Raw genomic sequence first — 23038 nt, forward strand, 5'->3', positions numbered from 1 at the left:
AAAACAATTTATATATTATTAGAAAATTTTAAATTAATAAAGTAATTTGTATTTTTTTTTTAAGATATCACTAAAATTTTGTGGCCTTATTAAAATTAGTAAAGGGAAAGTAATTTTCTGTCACTGAATTTTGTTACTAATGCATTGATATTTAGTAGTGCAAATTAAATATTGTTAACTAATACATCGTTACTAATACTAAAATAAGTTGTTAACATGAATTAACTCTAATTTTTAATCTATTCATATTAGTAACATGTAACAAAATAATTGGTAAAAAAAATTATATAAACAAGTTAATAAGTTAGGTTGAAGATGATACAATTATTAGTCTTAAATTGATGATAACAAATATGACATAAAATTAGTTTTTATATAATAAACACAAATTTACGTTCCTATCTAACATGAGAATATTTTTAGGAACTCTCATTTTTAGAATTTTTTAAATTTTTTATTTTATTCAATTTTTATTTATTATGATTATTTATAAATTAAATTTTAATTTTTAAAATAAATTAATAATAAATAAAAATAATATTATAAATTATTTATCATAAATTTAAAATATAATTTATATGTTTAAAAATATCTATTTATATAAATTTTAAATATAATTTATATATTCAACCTTAATATTTATTTATATATAATTTGTTATAAATTTTAGATATATAATAAATATTTTACTTGTATATTACACAAACTAAAATACTAATTACTGCTTAATTAAGTATGTTTTAAGTTCTATAAATATCTACATTAACAAAAGAAACTATACAAAATTGTATATTTTTGTTAATGTAAGTAACACTAAAATATCATTATATTTATGGCTACCCTCCAACAAAAGTTAATTATATATAACTGTTAGGGCAAAATTGTCAAATTTTTAGAAGCAAGTCAAAGGACTCCTCAAAAGATGGTTCGATAGATCGAAGAAGAGCGATTATAAGCAATTTGGGGAAGTTACATACATTCGCGGGATTGGTGGGACGTTATGGATCATAAGGGATTGACGTATATTAACCCTTTTTCGAAATTAAAATTCAAGACCTCGGAGGAAATAGTCGAGAATTGAAAATGCAACATGAAGTTGTGGAAAGTTAAGAACGGTAGAGAGAGGTTACCCATGTCGCATAATGAGGAGCAGTTACATATACCACATCAAACCAAAGCAAAAGTAACTACTCATCCCTAACCTCTATAAATAAGCAAGGCCGATTCATTTCAGGAGGTCGGAAACATTGTACTTACGAAATCACACAACACTCTCTGCTCGCGCATATGGCTCCTGTGTACAAGACTGTTGAGTATGGTTTCTTGACCATTTTTCTTCTTTCTTTTTAGAATAAGTCCAGTTCAGTTTTAATATTTCATTCACTCATTATAATCTTTATTCATTGTAATTCTACCATTGTTAAAAATAAAGGATATGATTTCTGTAATCAATATATGTGTTGTTCATTCGATCCATCTTAATATCTATATGCACAAAACTTGTTTTGTGATAACTATTGATGACTCCTAGAAATTTTTGCATATTAATTCACATAAAATGGACTTCGACTAATATTGTATATGATTCCATGTGTCCTTTGTGTTTTACATGTATGAGACTCAATTCTAAAGATTTATTGTCGGTTAAGAGTATGAACTATTTGAATCTCATACTAGTATAGTTCTACTTAATTCTCTTGTCTAATTTTCATCATATTCATGACATGTACCTAAATTGAAAACTGCTAATTCGAATAAAAAGAATCTATAAACTAATTTTACTACAAACAATAACCAAATTCAATATCAATATATTAAAATTTTAAAATTCAAATATACTAGGAGAGAAAGGCACTTTAAACTCTAAGATGAATATGTCCCTACCTATAGATCCTTGCAATGTTAAAACAATACAAAGATTATAACGACGAAACAAAAATGAATATCTAAGCTTATATAATTTTTTTCATAAATATTTTCAAGAAAAATATGAAAAAAATTAAATAATATTTTAATAAATTAAAATTAACTTATGCATAAAGTAATTTATAAAAATTATTTTACATTAATATGTTCAAAAAGATTATTTCATATGAAAAAACTAGTTTTATTTTTCATTTTTAATTTCTTCTCTTATATAAACACTTCTAGAAAAGTTTATCTAAACAAAATTATAATTTCTCTTCTCATTTCAATTGGTGCTTTGTCCCTCGAAGACAACTATAAATAATATAATGATTGCTTAGAAAAAATTGCATTTTAAGAGAAAGATTTCACAAAATTCAATCTTAAAAGATTTACTTAAAAATATAAATTGTCTCATACTTGATAAACTATTTTGGCTATATAATTAGTCAATATGAGATCTCGAAATAATACCTCCTCCCATTAATTAATTGAGGATAAAACATTTTGAGCATGATCATATTTATTAGACTGAATATATACATTTAGTTCAATAACAACATAATAGTGTATAACTTGGTAAACTTAATAACAATAATTATATGATAAACTCAAATATTATCTTATAACATAGATTTGACATTAAATTAGCTTTACAAAATTAACTTTTAACATAAAGTTCATGAAAATTGCCCTCAATTATATATACACTATTTTGATTTTGTAGGATAGAATATCTGCATGTAACTCAATAACAACTTGATAACGAGTGATTTGATAGATTTAATAATAATTATAAAAATAAAACTCTAATATTATTTTATAAAATATAAATTTAAGTTTAATTTAATTTTATAAAATTTATTTGTAAAATGAGAGTTGTTCTTTTTATATATATATATATATATATAATATGTTGATTATATTATTATATGTGAAACAAAATTTAAAGCTTTTTTACTGTGTATTTTCGTCTCAAGTTATTTTAGATCATTGCTCTTACTTTAATATTATGTATTTTTTCCGTTTACGAAGTTTAACTTCTCATATTTTTTAAATGTAAAATAATTCATTCGTCTTATGCATATTGAATTTTAAATAAAAAAATTGTATATTAATATTAGAATTTAATGTAAATATACTGACCATATAATTGTTTTAACCATAATTTAATCATGAATTATTATTATTATTATATGTATATATAATAAAATTAAAGATTTTATAATAATTATTTTTAAAATTATAATTATAATTATAATAACTTTAGTAATTATTAATATAACAAATTGTACAAATAATATATATATATATAAAAATAAAATATTTGTATTATATGTATATTATATGAAATGATTATTTTTTCCACAAGGGGCTATTTATCGTTTATATCGGTTTGAATTATAGTTCATTTAATTTAATTTTTATTATTAAAGTGTAGAACAGGAATAGCATATTATTTTGAATAATTTATCTGTTTAACAGCATAATTTTGCATCTAAAAGTGGGAGCATAAGCATATCCATTAGGTCAAATAGCAACTCATTCAACCTTTTCTCTTCACATAGGTTGCCTTCTTTATTTTATCTTTCCAACCACAAATTGTTCTCATGTTGCAACTTTAAAACTCACCTACTGTTCAATTGATAAAGACGTTAATTACGATTTTATTAATTTAACTCTAATAATAAAATAAATATATTTTTATATACACTCCCAAAAAATAATATTTTATACGAATATATTGCTTCTGCATTATAAATTAAAATGCATAACTTAAAAGACGAAGCTCTCGCGTCTCTTAATTATTATTATTTTTATTAAAATATTCTCATTATTTTCTATCTATTAGATGTACATTTCAGATGTGATTCTTGTGACCGCCTTAAACATTTTTTTCAACTATTTTTGTTTTGTCTGCTTTTATTTATATACATATATATAATTTTATTAACAATAACATTATTATCTATAAGAGACTTCATTAAAAAGGTTAATTAAATTCTCTGGCAGAAATTAAACATGAATGAAAATAATGGATATATACTTGTATTGATAATAGGATTTAACTCCTCAAAAGTGAAGGGATAAATTTTAGAAGATAACATGTATTCACAATTGTTGATTTTAAGATTTGTAATAAAATCAAATTTTTATAAAATAAAATTAAAATTAATTATAATATTAATTATTGATTTTTTTAAATCAAAGTTATTATTACACTTTATTTTCTAAAGTGCAATTCTGTTATTTTAGAAGATTTATACCCCAATATAACCTGATTATTAAAAAAATATTATTAACAATTTATCACCTTCAATCTACTTTCTTTTATTTCTATTTCTAAATCAAATTTTAATATTTTTGAAAATTGTCTTTTATTAAAAATAACCTTTTATTACAATTTTATTTGTTCATTACAATTACAAAATATAATTTATATATTTAAAGATGTTTATTTATGATGAATTTTAATAATTAAGAAATTTACATATAAAAACTATTTTTTATTGTATATGTCATAAACATAAATATTTATCACATGAAATACACGTCTTAAAACACTACTTAAGTAAAAGTTAAGAAAATGTAATATTTTAAATTAGAATGATTTTTTTATATTATATATATGCCTTTGTAAAATAAATAAAATTAATATTAAACTAAATAATAATAATAATAATAATAATAATTTATATCTATATATAAAGGTCGCTCCTTCTTTTCGTGTATATGTAATTTTTGACATTTAACTCTTTAAAAAGTTGCACAATAATAATTAATAAAGGTCAGAAAAGTCTTTTAATATAATTTTTTTATTTAAATCTTTTGATAACCATTCACTACTTCCACTAATGTGTAAATAATAATAATAATAATAATAATAATAATAATTTATAAGTGAGTCTCAAATGTGAATTTTTATAACTTGACATTAGGTCTTTATTTGGTTAAATACTTTTAATAAAACAGAGATATTAAAATTTGCAAAAAGAAAAAGAAGAAAAATCTCTTTAAACTGGTTATTTATCTATAAGTTTATGATTTTGGATTGCTTAATCTTTTAAATTAAATTGACCAAATACTTAACTAGTTTACCTATTTTCTGTTGAATTGATGAGTCTTATGCATTCTTTCTTTCTTTTTTGAGTCTGTAACCTAAATTATCGGGCATTTGATAGCGTGATCAACTCAAGTACGATTCAAACATCGAGCCATAAGTGCCTCGACATGTACTTAGAACATTTATGCATCACATATAGCAATTAAATCAAACAATCTAATCTTTGATTTACTTTTTTAATTAATTAATCATAAAGGGCAGTTTTGTATTTGTAGGATGAAGATGTTCCTCCTCCCACTAGCTAGTAACTTATCACAAAACATGAGCAACTTATTTTGAGAAAAGGGAAAAAGTATTCTAAAGCTAAGGTAAAAGCGTAATATGTAGTTAGCATTATGGGGCAAGTGGGATCCACAAACTAAACAACTGGATGATAATTATATTCTCAACCTTCTAAAGTTAAAGATTTCTTTTCGTCTGGGCCACCTAATGACTTTATTATGAAAAAACTTCACTTCATATTTCATTCATGAAACAGTTTAAATTAGTGAAAACAAAATAAATATTCTGCAGCCAATCATGTAGTGCAATTATTTTAGAGACTGCCTTTTGTTCAATAGGCCAAAATTGTTGAGCGTTATAATAGAATTTGTGAGTAATTAAACTCCATCTATATAGAGTATTTTGATTGTGGAGTGGTAAAGTTACTGTATGCTTTATTTATTAATCACAATTGATGATGCAGAGACTAATGTTTGGGTCCAATTACTTGAATATATAGTTATGAAGGAGACAGTGGGAGGCATAGAGATTAGAGAAGATTAAAGAGAAGGACATAACTGTGCGGAAACACGTCCACTATGATCTACCTCTCATGGCTTCCTAAGCATATACGTAAAATTCCATCATTTCAACACCTTTGTTGGTCACTTTGTGTAGGTGGGACTAGTTTTGCCTGTGTGCTTGAGAACGCGTGTGAGACACAAGAGAAGCAAAAGGGAATGGACTTGTTAAGGGTCAACGAATTAGCATATTGCTTGTTAAGAAACAAGTAAAAGGGTTTGAAATTATTATATGAGAAGAAAGGACCCAATGATCAAGTTTTTTAGTGTATACCTTAGGTTAGCTAGGGTCTATGATGATATAACCTATTGCCCACTTCAGGATTCCCTCCCACTATTGTTATCTTTTTCACCCCCTAAAAAAGGGGGAGGCTTGATAATAATTTGGACTCTGGGGATGAACTAAGCATTTATGGTAATGCAAATTGGAAGGAATGGAATGCTACGGCTCCTAGGCTCTGTAAATGCGCCAACCCTTTTTCATTACGTGAATATACCTTTAGCTTCCTTTACCTCATATCATGCCACATGTCTTGGTGCATTCAGTTACCGCTTAGCTGGGTCAACTTGGATAGATCACACTCACTGCACTTCATTTTGACAACGATTCTTGGACATGTTGCCTTTTTTACGTGCCTCAAATTTTGACCTTAACTTGTCCCAGTCCCGGTCATAACTTGCAACTTTATATTTTAGAGTTTAGACCCATTAAAGATAGGACTTGTTTTCCACTTAAAATTTAACGGAGGAGCAACCAGCTGTTTCACTTTCAAGTGGGTATTAAGTGGGCTAGGATTGCACTGCTGCCACCACATAATGCACAGTTCAAGTATAGACCACATATAGAAAATGCACATATTCAAGTATATGTGCGGATATTAATGGATTTTGCTTGGGGTACATTGGTCAAGTGTCTTAGCCGACAGTACCACGGACCAATGAAAAAGACTTTAATTTTTCAGCCTAATTTTCATTTATTTTTTTCTTTTGGAGTGGAGCCCTACGACTGTTTTATATTCCAAAATTCAGAACTACTGTACCACAGAAGATAAAGGCAGCTTATCCGTCTCTTTGGTTTTGGTTTGGCAATGAGTACAAACATAACCATTTACTTGATGAATCTACGATTTCCTTTGCTCAGACAAGGCTTTCACATTTTATTTTTGAGCCAAATGTAGGCATAGGCCCACATTGTGGTGGATTGTTTAGTCTACTGACCGTGGCTTGGTGGCCTTTAAATATAAATGCGGCGGCGGCGGCGGGTTTAACAACTCACAGGTCACAGATACACCCGCATATAATTATGCTTTACGGCGAAAGTTCGATACTGAGCAGATGAAGCCAGAATTCAGGGGCTGGAAAGTGGTTCCAAGTGTCACAGCTGTCACTCAGATTTAAAAAAAAAAAAAGGATGAAAATGACAATGACTGTAACAGGAAAAGTGAGAAAAACCAAGATTTTAAGTGAATCTCTCATTTTTGTAATTATTAATAACAACAATTAAGAAATGAAATCATTTATTTTTCCTCAACTTCAATTTTCTACAAGCATGAAAAGGATTCATCTCGCCCAGGAACTAGAAATGTTACATCAGGGTGGTATTTACAACCAAAGACATGCTCCACAAACTCTAATTTGTGTCAAATCAATTTCCTCGAGCTTCTAACTAAGCTCCTGTTTCTATACATTCAGGAAAAAAAAAAAAAAAAAAGGGATACGCCAACTTGAAATCAGCTACACAGAATTTCCTGGTAATTTGGTGCCAAAAGAATCATTGAATGATTGAAACAACTTGTCTCGTCAGCATATCACATAGCACAAATCATTAATCCTTGCCCGAGAGATATTGGTAAAAGGAAAGACCCGGAAATTGCCATTCCCAATACAGGTCATTGTCAGCTGAGCATTGCTCACCATTGTCTGCAGTTATAGCACATAGCCAGCATTAGCATGAATGAAGCATTACTTTTCAGGGAATAACAGCTTCCAGTAAAATTAATAATAATATTGCATGCCCGGTGACTTTTTATCTTTAATTGGGGCACCGGTAAACAATAAATACAGTAGCTGGCTGGTTCATTGCCAAAAGTTCGAGTCAGCGCGTCTCTGTTTGTGAGTTGGCATTCCCTTTTGGTTTAATTCAATTTAACTTTTTTGCGGCGTGTGATTTGACTACCTAGCACTAGCGTCTAGCACTAATGCTAACAAACCAACAATTGACTTCTTTTCATTTAGTGAGAAATTGGCCAATAATGCAACATTTATCTTGGACTTCCATTTATCAGAATTCATATTGGTATTGGTACATTGTTCATAAGAAGTTGTAACAGAAAATTCATCCTAATTCATTATAGATATTTTGTTGGGAATTTTTAATTTGGGAAATGGAAGGAGTAAGCTGTATACCTCACAAGAGGTTTCTGTGTCTTTGCAGTGCCAGCTTGTAAAAGGGATACAGTCAACATATGGACACCATGTGCAATAACTGTTGATGTTGATTCCATGAAGAACCGCCACAAGACAACCAGCCAATCTGCGAATAGAAGTTTCTCATCTAAGATTTGACGTATGCCATCAAGCACGAGTTATAAAAGACAGCTAACCATGCAAATTAAATGAATAAAAACAAGAGGAAAAAACATTTTACAATAGGCCGAAGAGGACAAGAGAAACAATCCTGAGAACTGGTCTGTCCAGCTTTTGCTTCAACTTTAACTTGATGTAACTTTTGATACCATAATCAATGAGACCTCCTTTATTTGGAGCTACTGGTGGTCGGAGCGGAGGACTGAGTAAAAAAACAGATCCAAGAAGGAATCCTGATATAAAACCTCCAATGCTTGAAAAATTGTCTACGTAAGGCAGAAAACCAATGACGAAGTTGCACACAAAGACAAAGACTAATGTTGCTATTGCTGAAATCTGCACCCAACCAAGAAAATTATCAATAATCAAGCAAAACAGTGAGAAAAGATAAAGAAGAGGACGAAGATACACCTTATTGGAATGAAATTTCCAGTTCCAAACAATTTCGGAAAGCAATGTTCCTAGTAATCCAAATAAAGCCCCGGAAGCACCGACAGCAGGGATGTTTTGGAGAAAAAGAGAAGCCACCAATGCACCCACAAAAGCAGATAATGCATAGATTATACCAGTCCTCGCTGCAAACAGAAGGAAGCGTTCATAAATTTCAACATTATGAAAGCATTTCAAAATGTCATTTTTTAAATACAGTTTTAATTTCTATAATTGTTCTTAATTTTGGTTTTACAGGGTACAAATTTAAAACCTTTGATTTTAAGTCTCTGTAGTTTCAAAACTATTAATTAAAAATTGATTCCTTTATGGACTTAGACTAAAATCAAAATGTAACCATGATGATATTGACTGGGATGATCTATTCATAATTTAAAAAGTATAAGTACTTAAAATTAAACTTTTTAAAATATAAGAATTAAAACTAAAAACTAAGAAAATTATCAGAACTAGGAATTGCAATTGTGAGTTTAATTTTTTTTAGTTATATTTTTTATACCAACAACTAATCAAAAACTATCTTAAATATGAGTTTCAAAATAATTATTATAAAAGTGAATCATCTTTTCATAGGCATTTTATTCAAATTTCTAAAATATATTTAAGTTTTTTTTTGGCATTTCTTTGATCAAATCGATTTTTTTTATTTATCACGAACAACAAAAGAGTTTACGATACACTCACATACCTTGTTCAATCAATTGAACGAAACTCTCTTAATAATCAAATCAAAGTTTATAGAACTTGATTGCTAATAACCAATCAGGATTGACTACGGTGAAAGATACCTGTTCTATACCAAAAATTGTGATATAGTTTTCTTTTGATACGTGGAAAATTGCAAAAAATGCAGCTACAATCCCAGCAACTTAGCATTGGGAGTGATAAAACTTTGATCAAAATAGACATGTGAAATAGAAATGTGTAACCCTAATCAATAATAAAAAATAAAAATAAAAAACATTACCGGGACCAAACTCGTGCTCAAGGCGAACTCCGACGTAGATGACACTGCAGAGATTGAGGAGCAGGTGGAAGAGTCCAGCATGCAAAAATGGAAATGTGAAAAGACGCCACGTTTGGTGATGCTCCGTCAAAAGGCTCCGTCGAAGAGCTCCCATTTCATCCAACCTGCACTAGTGAAAAATCACCGCTATATTACAACACTCATCGCAAACCTATGAATAGGTGTTGAAACTTGAAAAACCTAAATTGAAGAGAGTAAGGTAGTGACTGACTTGGAGCGGGAAGGACCTAAGAGAGGATTCTCGGGGAGAGGCTGAAAGGAGAACCTTCCGAGGGATTGGAGAATGCAATCGCCGTGAGAATTGGTCCAGCAATCGTTGACGAGCATGGTGGCTATGAAAACTCCGATTTCGATTATTACGAACACCGACACCACCCAGGTGTCGCCTCGCCGCCGTCCTCTTCTTGATTTCATCAACGGAATCCTTTGATCTGGTGCCGGAGACAGCTTCACGTCGATGCTTTCCCAACTTTCTGCCATTGCCAAATTTCCAAGATTCTCTCTCCTCAGAGAGAAAACACTCCACTAGTTCGTTCAGTTTGGCGGGAAATACAATCTTTCTTGTCTCTGAGTAGTTATCTTTTACTTTCAATATATTTTTAATTGAACTATATACCAACCGGATCCGTGGCGCAATGGTAGCGCGTCTGACTCCAGATCAGAAGGTTGCGTGTTCGATTCACGTCGGGTTCAATCCCGATCCGGATTTCCTTTTTGTTTTTATTTTTCTTTCGAGTTATCTCCCATTCTCTTTTGGGCTTCTATAGTACCCGTTTCTTATTGGGCTTTATTACAATGACTTTTTTTTTTCTGTCTTACGGAGTACTATTTATTTCCCCTTCAAAATACAACAAAAATTCCGATATTTTATTAATAATTTTTTGGTAAATCGATGTTTTATTAATTTACCTATGCTATTATAAAAGTGTTTCCTATATAATCACAACTGTTTACAAAATTACAATTGCTTAATTAGATTTGAATAAAATATTAAAATAGTTTTTTTTAATTTGTAAAATAAGTATAAAGTTTTCCTAACGGGTAAGAGTTGTCTTTCCATGTTATATTTTTTTGAAAATAAAAATGTAGGGTATGACGAGCCTTCACAATAATTTATTAATATAAAATACGTGAATTTATATTTAAATATTTACATTTTAATAAAAAAATTTAAAAAGTTATTATTTTGGTAGATAAGTTTAAAATAGGCAAAAAATACTAATTTGGTCTTACTTTATTTTAAAATACTTCAATGTAAAACTTTTGTCCAAATTTCACTGGCGGTATTAACTCAATATCATGTGATTAGTAATTTCATGCCACGTGGATGCCTCGTCATTAAAAATCAATACACGTGGCTGTCAAGTGGATGCCTACATGGAATGACGACCCATACCTACATGGAATGACCCACGGTGAAAAGGTTATTCACCAACACCAAGTTACCGCACGGACAATCTTCTTCTTCAAGAACACCTTAGGGCTTCTCTTCTCCAAGGTCATTTTCTCCAAGGCTCCTCTTCTCCAAAGCTCCTCTTCTCCAAGTTCTTCTTGTCATGTGCTTCTCTTCTCGAAGTACGTCTTCTTCAACATGGGGTTTCTCATCGTTGCTATTTAGGAATATTTCTTCTCATTCCTTTGAGATTGAGTAGGTGATGGGTTTAGGCTATTTGTTTTGCATTTTAGGGTTTGTGGGTGTTTTGGTTTTAATGAAGCGAATGATCATCATTTTGTTAAATATGTTTGGTGGTGGTCTCCCTTTTTGCTTTGGTTGTGGTCCCAATATTTTTTTATATGTTTGGTTTTCTTTGGGTGTGGTGGTCCCCTTGTGTTGTATTTACTAAAGGTTTCCCCTCTTTGTAAAAAAAGGTTTTGATTTTTTATTCCTTTGCTTTAGTTATGGTCCCTTTTTCTGCAATTTTGTTTGTTGTGCATGTGCCCTTTCTGATTTTTATGTACATTTAATTATGTTAGTATGTAAAGTTTAATATATATTTGTTTATGTATTTTTTTAGGACTTGCTTAATATGGAAGATTATTTTGAGGTAGTTGTCCATCATGGAGGCCAATTTGTAAATAAAGGGGAGTTAGAGTATGTGGGTCATGATTCCACATGGAGTTGTGACCCATATGGATGGAGTTATTTTGAGATTGTTGATATTTTAAAGGACATGGGATATCTGATAGTGGATAAAATGTGGTATTTTGTGGCTGGGGAAGAGTTTGAAGATGGGTTGAAGTTGTTGCATGATGATAATGGTGCTATTGAAATGATAAACATAGCAAAGGAGTCTAGAAATGTTAGATTGTATGTTGAACATCCAACATCTCAAGCTAAAATTATAGAAAGCTTACATGTGGCTGATGACAATGGGCCTGTTGTGACAGATGAGAGTATGTTTGTGCCTATGCCTGTTGTGAATGATGAGAGTCAAACTGGGCCTGTTACATATATGAATTTGGATCTGAAGGACTACATACCAGATTACTACAAGAGGGCCACATATGAAGTTGTATATGCACCACTCATATATCCAATAAATCGACAACTATGGCCAGAAACATTGTGCACAGATATTCTTCCACCACCTTCGAAGAAGATGCTAGGACAGCCTAAGAAGAGAAGAAATTTGGAGCCTTGGGAATCAAAGAAGGATGATACTCAATTGAGGAGAAATGGATATCGAAGGAAGTGCAACTGGTGCCAAGGTTATGGACAAATCTACTTGCAAACAAAACCCACCACCAACTCAATCACAAATGCAACCATCCTAACCATTTGAACCATCACAACAAAGTCAACCAACTCCTTCAAACCAACCCCCAACAAAGTCAACCAACTCCTCCGAACCAACCTCCCCAACAAAGTCAACCAACTCCTCCAAACCAACCATCACAATAAAGGTAAGCATCCCAACAACCAATCAATACATCTCAATCCTCCCAACAAAGCCAACCAAAGAGGACTGAGGGAGAAATTGTTGCCTATGAAAGCATCACATTGGATACCATGATTAAATGTTGTGTGCTTTTAATGCACCGTAATGAATTTGTTATGTAAACTTAGTGTGTATATGGTGATATTACATTATGACAATGTTATGAAAATATTCTATGATAACAATATTCTGTTATGCCAATATTTTGTTTCAATGGTAACACTAATTTGTTAGAAATCTGATACTAATAAAAATCTGCTACCAATATTTTGTTATACTAATAAAAATTTGATACAACTAATTAATAATAACATATACAATTTTGATATAAACCAATCATATACAACCATTTGATGCTACCTGTTTTGACAATTTTGATACCAACCATGTCGTGAGAAGCACGCCCGTGATTTTCGCGGGCGTAAATTAGTTCAAATAACTACTAAGTAAAAGCGCGAGAATCACGCCCGTGAATCTCCCCAAACACAAAAAAGCCAATTAATGATACCTATTTTGACAATTTTGATACCAACCATGCCGCGAGAATCATGCTTGTTGATTTTCGACGGTGTGAATTAATTCAAATAACTACCAAGTAAAAGTGGGGGAATCACGCCTATGATTCTGAATTATGCTCATGAATCTCCCCAAACATAAAAAATCTGCTAAAATTGATACCAACCATGCTTGCGAGGATCACGCCCGTGATTTTTGAATCTCACCCGTGAATCTCCCCAGACACAAAAAAAAACCATAGGTTGCTCCTATAAATATAGAACCCGTGACTTTTAAACTTCATTCTCTCCCTCATAACATCTTCTCACATCCTTTTTTGTCAAACCCTAACCCATTAAACTCAAACCCTTACAATGGCCCCAAAGCGAACTCGTACATCTCATGGGTCCTCTTCTGCCAATCCCAAACCTGAGTTTGAAGACATGGAAGTACCCGTTGTTTCGCCTCTATAGTTTCGAGACAATGAGCAACGAAATAGGTATGAGACTTTGAGTACCTATTCAATAACTACAATAAGGTATCTTGATTTTCAATTTTTGTGTCAATTAGGAATACGTTCTGACATCAATTTTATGCTAACAAACATTGGGTGGAATATTGCGACCATCCATATGGATAAGGTTTATCAAAGGATTGTTCTTGATTTTCTTAGTTTTCTCCACACTAAAATATTGAGTTGGGCAAATTGTGGACCAGGATTGATTTCCATTAGACTTTTTAATATAGAGCATCATCTCACTTTGGAGCAATTCAATGGTATTTTTGGATTTCAAACCGGAGGGGAAATAAGAAACCCAAGATCATTTAATCCATACATGTTTTGGGGGGCTATAACAAGTCATGGACAATGGCTGGCTGGTAAATGCGATTCGTCTTCATTTCGCCACCCTGCCATTAGAATTGTGCACAAGTTTATTGCATCTACTGTTCTAGGTCATGGCGACTCAAAAGGTAAGGTATGCTTAATTGTTCTATTGTTTATATGGGCAATGATGAAAAGTAGGGATGACAAGATCAACTATGGTGCATATTTGGCTAAACAACTACAAAACATTTCAAACATTGGATTTGGTAATATTGTTGATAACTTCAATCACTAAACATTTAGACTATACCCCATTTTTGGACCAATTGTAGGATACATGAGCTCCTAGAAGCATTAATTTTAATACTTGTTATGCAACGCAGTGTATCACTAAGAACAATGATGACATATTTTATTTCATTGTTAGTCAAACTAGAGTGCATCACTTATTACCAAACTGACACTATACAGTCAAGGATGAAACCATATGGTGTTTCTCCTTGGAGTCACTGATTGATGAAACCTAACAACAACCTGTTCCTAAGGAGGTAAAACCTAAAGCAGAGGAAAGGGAGATATAGGACCAACATTTCACTACACAATTGCATGTATAGGTAGATAATGTTGATATCCTGTCAGTCATTCAATGTATGGATCATCGATTGCAAGAGATGGATGAACGCTAACAACACTATAATTATATGGTAGACAAGATGTATAATTGGCACCTTTAGCGTTATCTAGATGATTTTCCTCCTCAGTGATTTCTCTTAATCATATTGCTTCAACACAAGCAACTTCTGTTATCAGTCTTTGAACTTTCGTAGCATATGTATTTAACTCTTTCAACTTTCAGACCATATGTATTCAACTCTTTGAACATTTAGAGCTTAATATATATATATATATATATATATATATATATATATATATATATATATATATATATATATAATGATTATTGATTTGGTTCCACGTTGATATTTGGTGCGGTGATGGAGTTAACAGTGTAATGGACAAAAATATCCGCAAACTAGTTTTACTCTCAAAAACTAAAAATTAAATTTAAACACGAGTTAATGCTTCAATACAATCATTACTAATTGTTGATAAATTCAATTACAACTAAAGAAACATTACAAAAATATCCAAGCACAACATCCCCAAACTTGTCATTACATAGAGAACATCATATTTGCCTACTTCAAATAAAACACTCTTCCAAATTGAACAAGTTGTTACAAATTACATACATTAAGACCAAATTCAACAACAATAGAAAACCAACAAGAATTATCAACAACTTTATCTACCATCTTATTGACTTCAGAAAACTATGAAGATTGTTCATCTTTCTCCTTTGTCTAGCTATCAACAAATCCCTTTCATCCACATATTCCTTTAAAGACCACTTGAAAAAGTTGCATTCCTGTTGTTCAGCATCACCGAACTACAAAAATTTTTAACGAGTCACAAAATCCCCAAACCAGAAACTAGGGCAAAATAAAAATAATTAAAATAAATAACATACCTTATAATTTGGACAACTCCAAAATATTTTTCCAGCATTTGTAGACGTCATTGTTGTTCACAACACAACAACCTCCCCGTAATAGAAACCGGGAACAAAAGTCATACTACCATGACTTTTAGACCCACTTGAATTCATTGAGTTGATTGGCCATGAGTTGGATGACATCCGTGACATTTTCGTTGTAACACACTAAACCCTAAGTTCAAATCCTACAAATGGGAAGATGGGGATAAGAAAAAGAAAACTGTCAAGATGGGGACATGGGACAAACAACAAGAATAACGTGAAAATGAGATGAAGAGAAAGAAGAGGAAAAAAAAGAAAAGAAAAACAAGGGCATACAAGGGCATCCACGTAGACATCCAGTTGACATCCACATGGTCATAAGCTAACACTGTCAATGAAATTTGGACGAAAATACCACATTAAAGCATTATAAAATAAAATGAGACCAAATTGAACCCAAAAATAAAGTGGGACCAAATTGACCCCTAAAAATATTATAAGGGATATTTTTACCTTTAAAATATTAGTAACCAACTATTTTATGCTATTATACATCATTTATTATTATTATTATTATTATTATTATTATTATTATTATTATTATTATTATTATTACTTTTGACCTCAATAATTGTCTCGTTTCTTTAATTATACGAGTAAGGATAAATGTTATGAATTGAATTTTCTAAATATATATTAAAATAATGTTGCAACATTTAAATTATGAAATCAATTATGAAGGAAAGTTTGAAACAACTTGTATGAAACTTACTTGAGTATATATTTATTTATCTGTACTTATAAGCAGTGTTTTAAAACCCGGACCGACCCGGCCGTCGGAACGGTCGGACCGGGAACCGGTGGTCCAGCCGGTCCGAATCTGAAGTTGGATCGGTTATGCAGTCGACCCGTTTCAAACCGGATTGAACCGGTTAATTTTCCGGTTCAACCGGTGAACTGGTGGGTCAAACCGGTTCAACCACTTTTTTTTTTTTTATAAATTTTTTTAAGGGACCATAAATCACAAAAATAATAATGAAAATTGAATCTCTTAATGAAAAAGTAAGGAGTCTTATTAAATATAACAATGACTACTTGTTCTAATATATTTGTTTGCAATATATACAACTTAAATAACTTTTATAGTATATTATTAATTTTAAATTATATATTTAATAATTCAATATCTATGTAAATATTACATATATTATTTTGTGATATTAATTGCAAGCATATTATATATGTACATATTATTTATATTTTTAATTTGTATTAATATACCGTTTAACATGTAATTTTTTTATGTATTTTTTTACAAAATAAAAATAAAAATAATTTTAAATAAGATAGAAAAATTTGAATTTAAATAAGATATGAATTTATTAAAATTTATAAGTATAAATATATTTAATATGAATATTTTTTAATAAAAATAAATAAAAATCGAGTCATGCGGTTCAACCAGTGACCCACCGGTTCAACCTTTGACCCACTGACCCAATATCTTAACCGGTTCGATGACCAGTCCGGTTTTTAAAACTATGCTTATAAGTTAAAATTTAAAAAGTGTGTGCTACCTAGTGTGTATAGAGAGACAAGTAGTGTGTGCTAATTATGTTAAGAATTGTGTATATAGAGTATATAGATATGCATTAATAGATAATAAAGCAATTGAAAGTGACAAACTGGCATATATTTTAGTTGAAACATCCAAGTAGGAAGACATTCATTGTCATCAAGTTGGTTACATACATTTATTCACTAAGGTGGGTACATGTGATTATACATTTAAATTGGAGTAATAGAGGAAGTTAGATATATATAAATGAAAGTGTTGTTGAAAGGAATTAAAATCCACTCCTGTCGTCCGTTATCGTAATCATAATAACGTAGACTAACAGTGTAAGTAAACAAACTAGATAATTTTTTTTATCTATAAACTAGATGATTTATTAGCCCACAAACCACTCTATAATTTGATGATTTGATCACCTCAGCAAATAATTAAACCACGCATTTTCATCCAACTAATTTGATTCACCTATTGACTGTATTTGGTAATATATACTAATTTACAAGTTTGTTAAAAAGTTTGTAAACTAAGAGTTGACAGCTGAAAAACTAGCCATTTATAAATTAGTATCTTATTGAATCCAAAATATTTAGTAATATTAGCTGATAAATGTAAAATAAAGTAAAATATTTTTATAAAAAATAAAATAATGTCATGATAAATAAAATAATTTCTAAATTAAAATAAATACAAAATAACAATAATATATATATATATATAAATTATAAACTATTTTATTGAAATAAATTTCAAATTTATAAAATAATTCTGTAAAACTTTCATATGTTTATTTTTTTTATCTATAAATATGATCTATTATATTTTAAATTGATAATAAGAATTAATCTGCTTGGAGATGAAGCCTACTTTTATTTTGATTTCACTTGCAAACAGAGATAATTATAAGATTGGGTTTGATTCCTTTTGTGATTGTTAATAAATTAAATTGGCTTTTTATTGTTAGGCACCGAATATTATTAATGTTGGGAGGAATAACCATAGTCCATAAGTCCCACGGGCCACGGCAATGGCACAATTATAAGATGCACCACGTTCTGTGAACGTTTCACCTTCACTCTGTTTGGTGAGTTATTCCAACTCCGAACTTTTCTGGATGAAAATCACGCACCCCTTTTGGGAGCTAGGGTTTTGGGCTATATTTGTGTTTTGATGTGGATTGAGTTCATAATTTATTTTTCTGCTTCATCTTACTAGTATACCAAAATGATACATATCAATTTCCTTATTTGATTCCACTCATTTTAAGATTTTTGGATAATGGGAAATGTGTGATAAACGATGGGTTTGCATGCAATTTATGATATGATGCACGTGTTTCTGATAAGTGACTTGTGAATGTAGAAAAATTTGATTTTGATGGATGCGGCAAAGGGATTGGAGGCTCCGGGGGAGACCCTTGAAGCGCAAGTCAAAGCCTTTTTCGATTCAGCTCCTCCTCTGCAGAACAGTGATGAAATAACTCAAAAGTTGAATCAGTTCATTCAACGCAATTCTTCTCCATCATCAGGTAAGCTGCCTCCTGCAGCATGCTTTTTTGCATTTCTCGTTTTGTGTGGTTTCTCTAAATGGTGTGTGATGGATTTTGGTTAAGCGAGGAGAGTTGTTTGTGTGACTTCTGGTGGCACCACTGCCCCATTAGAACAACGGTGTGTTCGTTATGTTGACAATTTCAGTTCAGGTCACAGAGGAGCCACTTCCACTGAGTATGTTGCACTTGTTGTTAAGTAAAGATTCTGTAAATTTTTATTTTGATTCTCTTGTGAAGAGTAGATTGGTCGTTGTGTTGTAGGTATTTTCTGAAGGCTGGATATGCTGTTATCTTTCTGTACCGGAGGTGAGTTTCTGCTCCTGCAATGTAGCCTTGTCTTGTGTTTTATTTATGTGTTGATAAACAATAAATAATTTGTGCAGGAGAAGTTTCCAGCCATTTTGTAGATCCCTACCCGATGATCCTTTACTTGAATGCTTCAAGCCCACTAATGAGTCAAACATTCAAGGTTTTAAGTTTCCGTTTTCCTCTTTTCTCACACCATAAGATAGATAAAATTATGAGTCATTGAAGGCTTACTTAAATTTACCTATATAATTTCCTTATAAAACATGCGTTGATTGTTTTGTTTTTCCTAGTCCTCTGATGTAGGCTACTCGAAGATTTATATTTTCATTGGCTATTGTTAATTAACATGCCTACTTCATTTCTTTCTTGTATTGCTATTTATACAAAAAAAAAAAAAAAACTGCAGTTATCTTGATTTTGATGAATTCTGTTATACTTCAGTTTGCGAGGCTTATTCTGAAGCAGTGAAGAGGGCTATTGTGGATCATCATACTGTATGATATGTAGATTGGATTTTGTGCTTTACATCTATCTTCTATTTTTTTTCTGTGATTTCATAATGTCTCTTTTAATTAATTCTGCATTAGCTTTAGATTATTTGGATATAATTACGGCCTCACTGGGGCTTTATTTCTACTGCAGGCAGTGGCAGGGGGTCTCTTGTTGAAACTTCCTTTCAGCACCATATTTGAGTATCTCCAGGTTAGCCCTAGTCGATGCTTGTAAGTTGTAAGTATTCATTTGACGCAACAAATGCTGAAATCTCCCATATTGCATATGCTATCATTCTGTCTGTCTGCGTGTTTACCAGCAATTAACCATGGAGGTGGATAGAATTATCGTGTCTTCTGATTTTCAAGTGATTACAAGATAGAGAGCCACTTCCTTTTTTTGTAACTTCTTGTATGTGTTTAATCAGTAGATTTGTCAGTTCTGATTAGTCATTATTAAATTTCCTTTTGTTTCTGCAGATGTTGCAAATGATTGCTATGTCAATGAGATGTATTGGTCCACGTGCAATGTTCTATCTGGCTGCTGCAGTGTCTGACTATTATGTTCCTTGGAAGGACATGGTATAAATATGCTATGCCTATGTTAGTTCTTCATTCCATGAAAGTTTTAATGCCGTATTGACTATAATCTTGGTTTCAATGATTGTGTAATTGGCTAAGGTCAAGAATATATCACTTTGAAGAATTCTCCACTACTGCTTGCATCAATATATAATCTTAATCTTTGCCGGAGTGAGACATTAGTTAGAGAATTTGCCTGTAGCCTCATGTGTAAAGAATGTCACATACTCTGCTAGTCTTGCTTCTATGTCAGTAAGGCATGGAGTTTGTGATGGTCATGTTCTTCAGTAGTAGTACAACATTTAAAGCATTAACTTGCAATACCCTAGATCTGGAAGCATCTTCTAGATGCTATTGGATTCTTTTACATGTACCAAAAGTGTGTGGAACATTAAAACTCCTGTGGCTTTAGATTAATATCTTAGAGATGTTAAATGGGCTGACATACATTTTTGGAAAAATCAAAAGTTTAGTATGGTTGATTATTAACATAAAAGTTGCACTATAATGCTATGTCGAAGTGATAACATTTCAATGAAAAGATTTATTCAACCTGGCAATGTCATGATAAATATATTAATCCTGCAGGTAGAGCACAAAATTCAGTCAGGATCTCACCTCTTGGATGTGAAACTAGTTCAAGTACCAAAAATGTTGTCGGTGCTCAGGCAAGATTGGGCTCCTCTGGCTTTCTGCATATCTTTCAAGGTATTGAGGGTATTTGGAAGAAAAAAAAATAAGGGTCAAAAATCATTTTTTTTTCTTTTGAAAAACAGTTCTGCTAATTTTCAAGTACAAAGTATTGCATCTAATAATATATTTGGAACTTGAAAAGCTTTGCTTTTGACTTTAAACCTCCCATTCTTAATTCGATAGGCAGTGGTTAGCAAAACAGTAAAAAAAAAAAAAAAGCTATATGGACATATATACCATTTTGACATACTAAATTGCCGTAATTACTGCTGACATAGCAAAAACGTCTGGATTTGGTAAGTTGAGAGTTTTGCTCAAAAAACATGAGTGAAAATGAGTTTAGTGTATCCGCAAGTGTGCTTTCAGAAGTTATAGAAAATACGCTAACATAATTGGTGCCTATTTTCTAAGGATTTGTAGAAATGAAAATAAACAGTTGGGGATCTGAAATAGCATCCCTTATGAGAATATCAAAATACCTATTGATAGTGATCAGGTATTCAAGTTAGAGAGGTTATTTGGTTGTTTATTGACAATAGACATCCAAACATTGAAATGGCGTAATGACAAATAGTAACTGGGTTGACTAAGATTTACCTTTCCTCCTTGACTGACAGTTAGAGACAGATTCAAACATTCTTCTAAATAAGGCTGGTGGGGCTCTTGAAAAGTACAAGATGCATGCAGTTGTTGCAAATGAACTCAACACTCGCAAGGAGCAAGTGGTGGTTGTAACTAGTGCTGAGAAGGTTACCGTTCAGTGTGATAAGAGTCGGTCTGATAATGATGTAGAGAATCCCCTGATTAAACTTCTTTCGGAGAAACATGCCACTTACATTGAGGATTCCGGTAGATGAGTCTAGGGAATGACTTTGGCTTCTCCCGTTTCAGTTCCGGACACTACCACACATTGCATCAATAAGTCATGATCATGAATAAAAAGGAGAATTAGACAGTATGAATACAGGAGCTAAAGAAGAAAAGTAACGTGGCAGAAGACGACAGTTCTAACCATACCATTGACAGACTTCGGCTATATACGAACTTTGTATTTTACTTCGTGTGATTCTTCTCATTGTTAATTGGGCTACCCCTTTTGTCATATTAATTTATAATTTATACCATTATATAAAAAATGATATCTCTTTCACTAACAACTTTGATGTCCATTTTTATATGAACCATTTTACTCTCTTTTATTTTACTTATAAATCTAAATTACTTTTCTCTCAATGTCTTTTTCATCTTAATTTTTTATCCTCTTTAAACAAATATTTTTTAATTTATTTAAAAAATAGAGAAGCACATAATGCCTCCTTTTCTCTAGTTATGGATAAATCTATACCAACATATAAAACATATAAAAGGGATATCTCTCTTTATAATCGATTTTGGTTTTCACTCTTAATTGGATCATACACTCTTTAATTGTTTAGGAAAAGTTAGAAAGTCAAGAGGTTTTTAATGTTTTTTTCTCACACGATTAGTAATCTCACTCTCTTTCAATAACTACCCATTTATTATTTTTTGTTTTTATTTTATTTTATTTTCAAAATTTTAAATGATCAAAAACTTCCCTTCACTCTATTGATAACTAACCATTTCATCATTATTTTTTTATTATTTTGTTTTCAACTTTTTAAAAAAAGATTATGAAGCACGGATTGTCTCTTCTCCTATTAGTTATAGATAAAGGTCATAGGCCATTTTTGCATACACATTTTACTTCCATTTTTATCCTTAATCTACTATTTCATAAATTATAAATCACTTGCACCTTTCAAATAATTAACTCACTCTGATATTTCTTTTTAGTTTTATTTTTTTTTTTAAATGAAAGACACTTTCAAATAACTACCTTTTGTTTTTTTTAATAATTGAGACATGAAATACTTTTTTTCGCAATTAATAATGTCGAAGTTGTGATGTATTTCATGAAACTTTGGTACAATATTTTGGTTTTAATGGTGTAGTACTTATTACCATCCTATCATGTTTGGCCCAGCAACCATAGACATGATTATGATTAATTACATATATAGATATGGTTAATTTCATTTCGTAAATGATTAAAAATGAATAAATATAATTTTATATAATTATCGATGTGATTACTATTAAATACTTGTAAAGTACTACTATACATGATTGTAACCTTATATTATAA

General features: G+C 30.9%; 2 protein-coding genes, 1 long non-coding RNA gene and 1 other non-coding gene across 4 annotated transcripts; 3 read left to right on the forward strand and 1 right to left on the reverse strand.

Moving 5' to 3' along the window:
• Positions 1-987: 987 nt before the first annotated feature.
• LOC145959070 (uncharacterized) lies at positions 988-7229 on the forward strand. The gene is made up of 2 exons (XR_014434684.1): positions 988-1313; positions 5751-7229. It is a non-coding gene; the product is annotated as an uncharacterized LOC145959070 (long non-coding RNA).
• A 119-nt stretch (positions 7230-7348) lies between these two features.
• KOM (Rhomboid-related intramembrane serine protease family protein) lies at positions 7349-10964 on the reverse strand. The gene is made up of 6 exons (XM_020357974.3): positions 10086-10964; positions 9815-9978; positions 8809-8972; positions 8459-8733; positions 8218-8344; positions 7349-7731 (listed from the first exon to the last, which is right to left on the reverse strand). The coding sequence occupies exons 1-6, from the start codon at positions 10352-10354 to the stop codon at positions 7612-7614; spliced, it is 1119 nt and encodes a 372-aa protein (XP_020213563.1). The 5' UTR covers positions 10355-10964; the 3' UTR covers positions 7349-7611.
• On the forward strand, positions 10496-10567 carry TRNAW-CCA (transfer RNA tryptophan (anticodon CCA)). The gene has a single exon. It is a non-coding gene; the product is annotated as a tRNA-Trp (tRNA).
• Positions 10965-18178: 7214 nt separating the features above from the next.
• Positions 18179-22028, forward strand: LOC109798121 (phosphopantothenate--cysteine ligase 2). The gene is made up of 10 exons (XM_020358338.3): positions 18179-18331; positions 18610-18775; positions 18860-18971; positions 19058-19102; positions 19180-19265; positions 19547-19599; positions 19748-19807; positions 20077-20178; positions 20767-20886; positions 21489-22028. Exons 2-10 carry the CDS (start codon positions 18625-18627, stop codon positions 21726-21728), a joined length of 969 nt encoding a protein of 322 aa, XP_020213927.1. The 5' UTR covers positions 18179-18331; positions 18610-18624; the 3' UTR covers positions 21729-22028.
• Positions 22029-23038: the final 1010 nt, after the last annotated feature.

The sequence above is a fragment of the Cajanus cajan genome, chromosome 6 (genome assembly GCF_000230855.2).
Source record: "Cajanus cajan strain Asha chromosome 6, NIPB_CcT2T_4, whole genome shotgun sequence".
Lineage (NCBI taxonomy): Eukaryota > Viridiplantae > Streptophyta > Magnoliopsida > Fabales > Fabaceae > Cajanus > Cajanus cajan.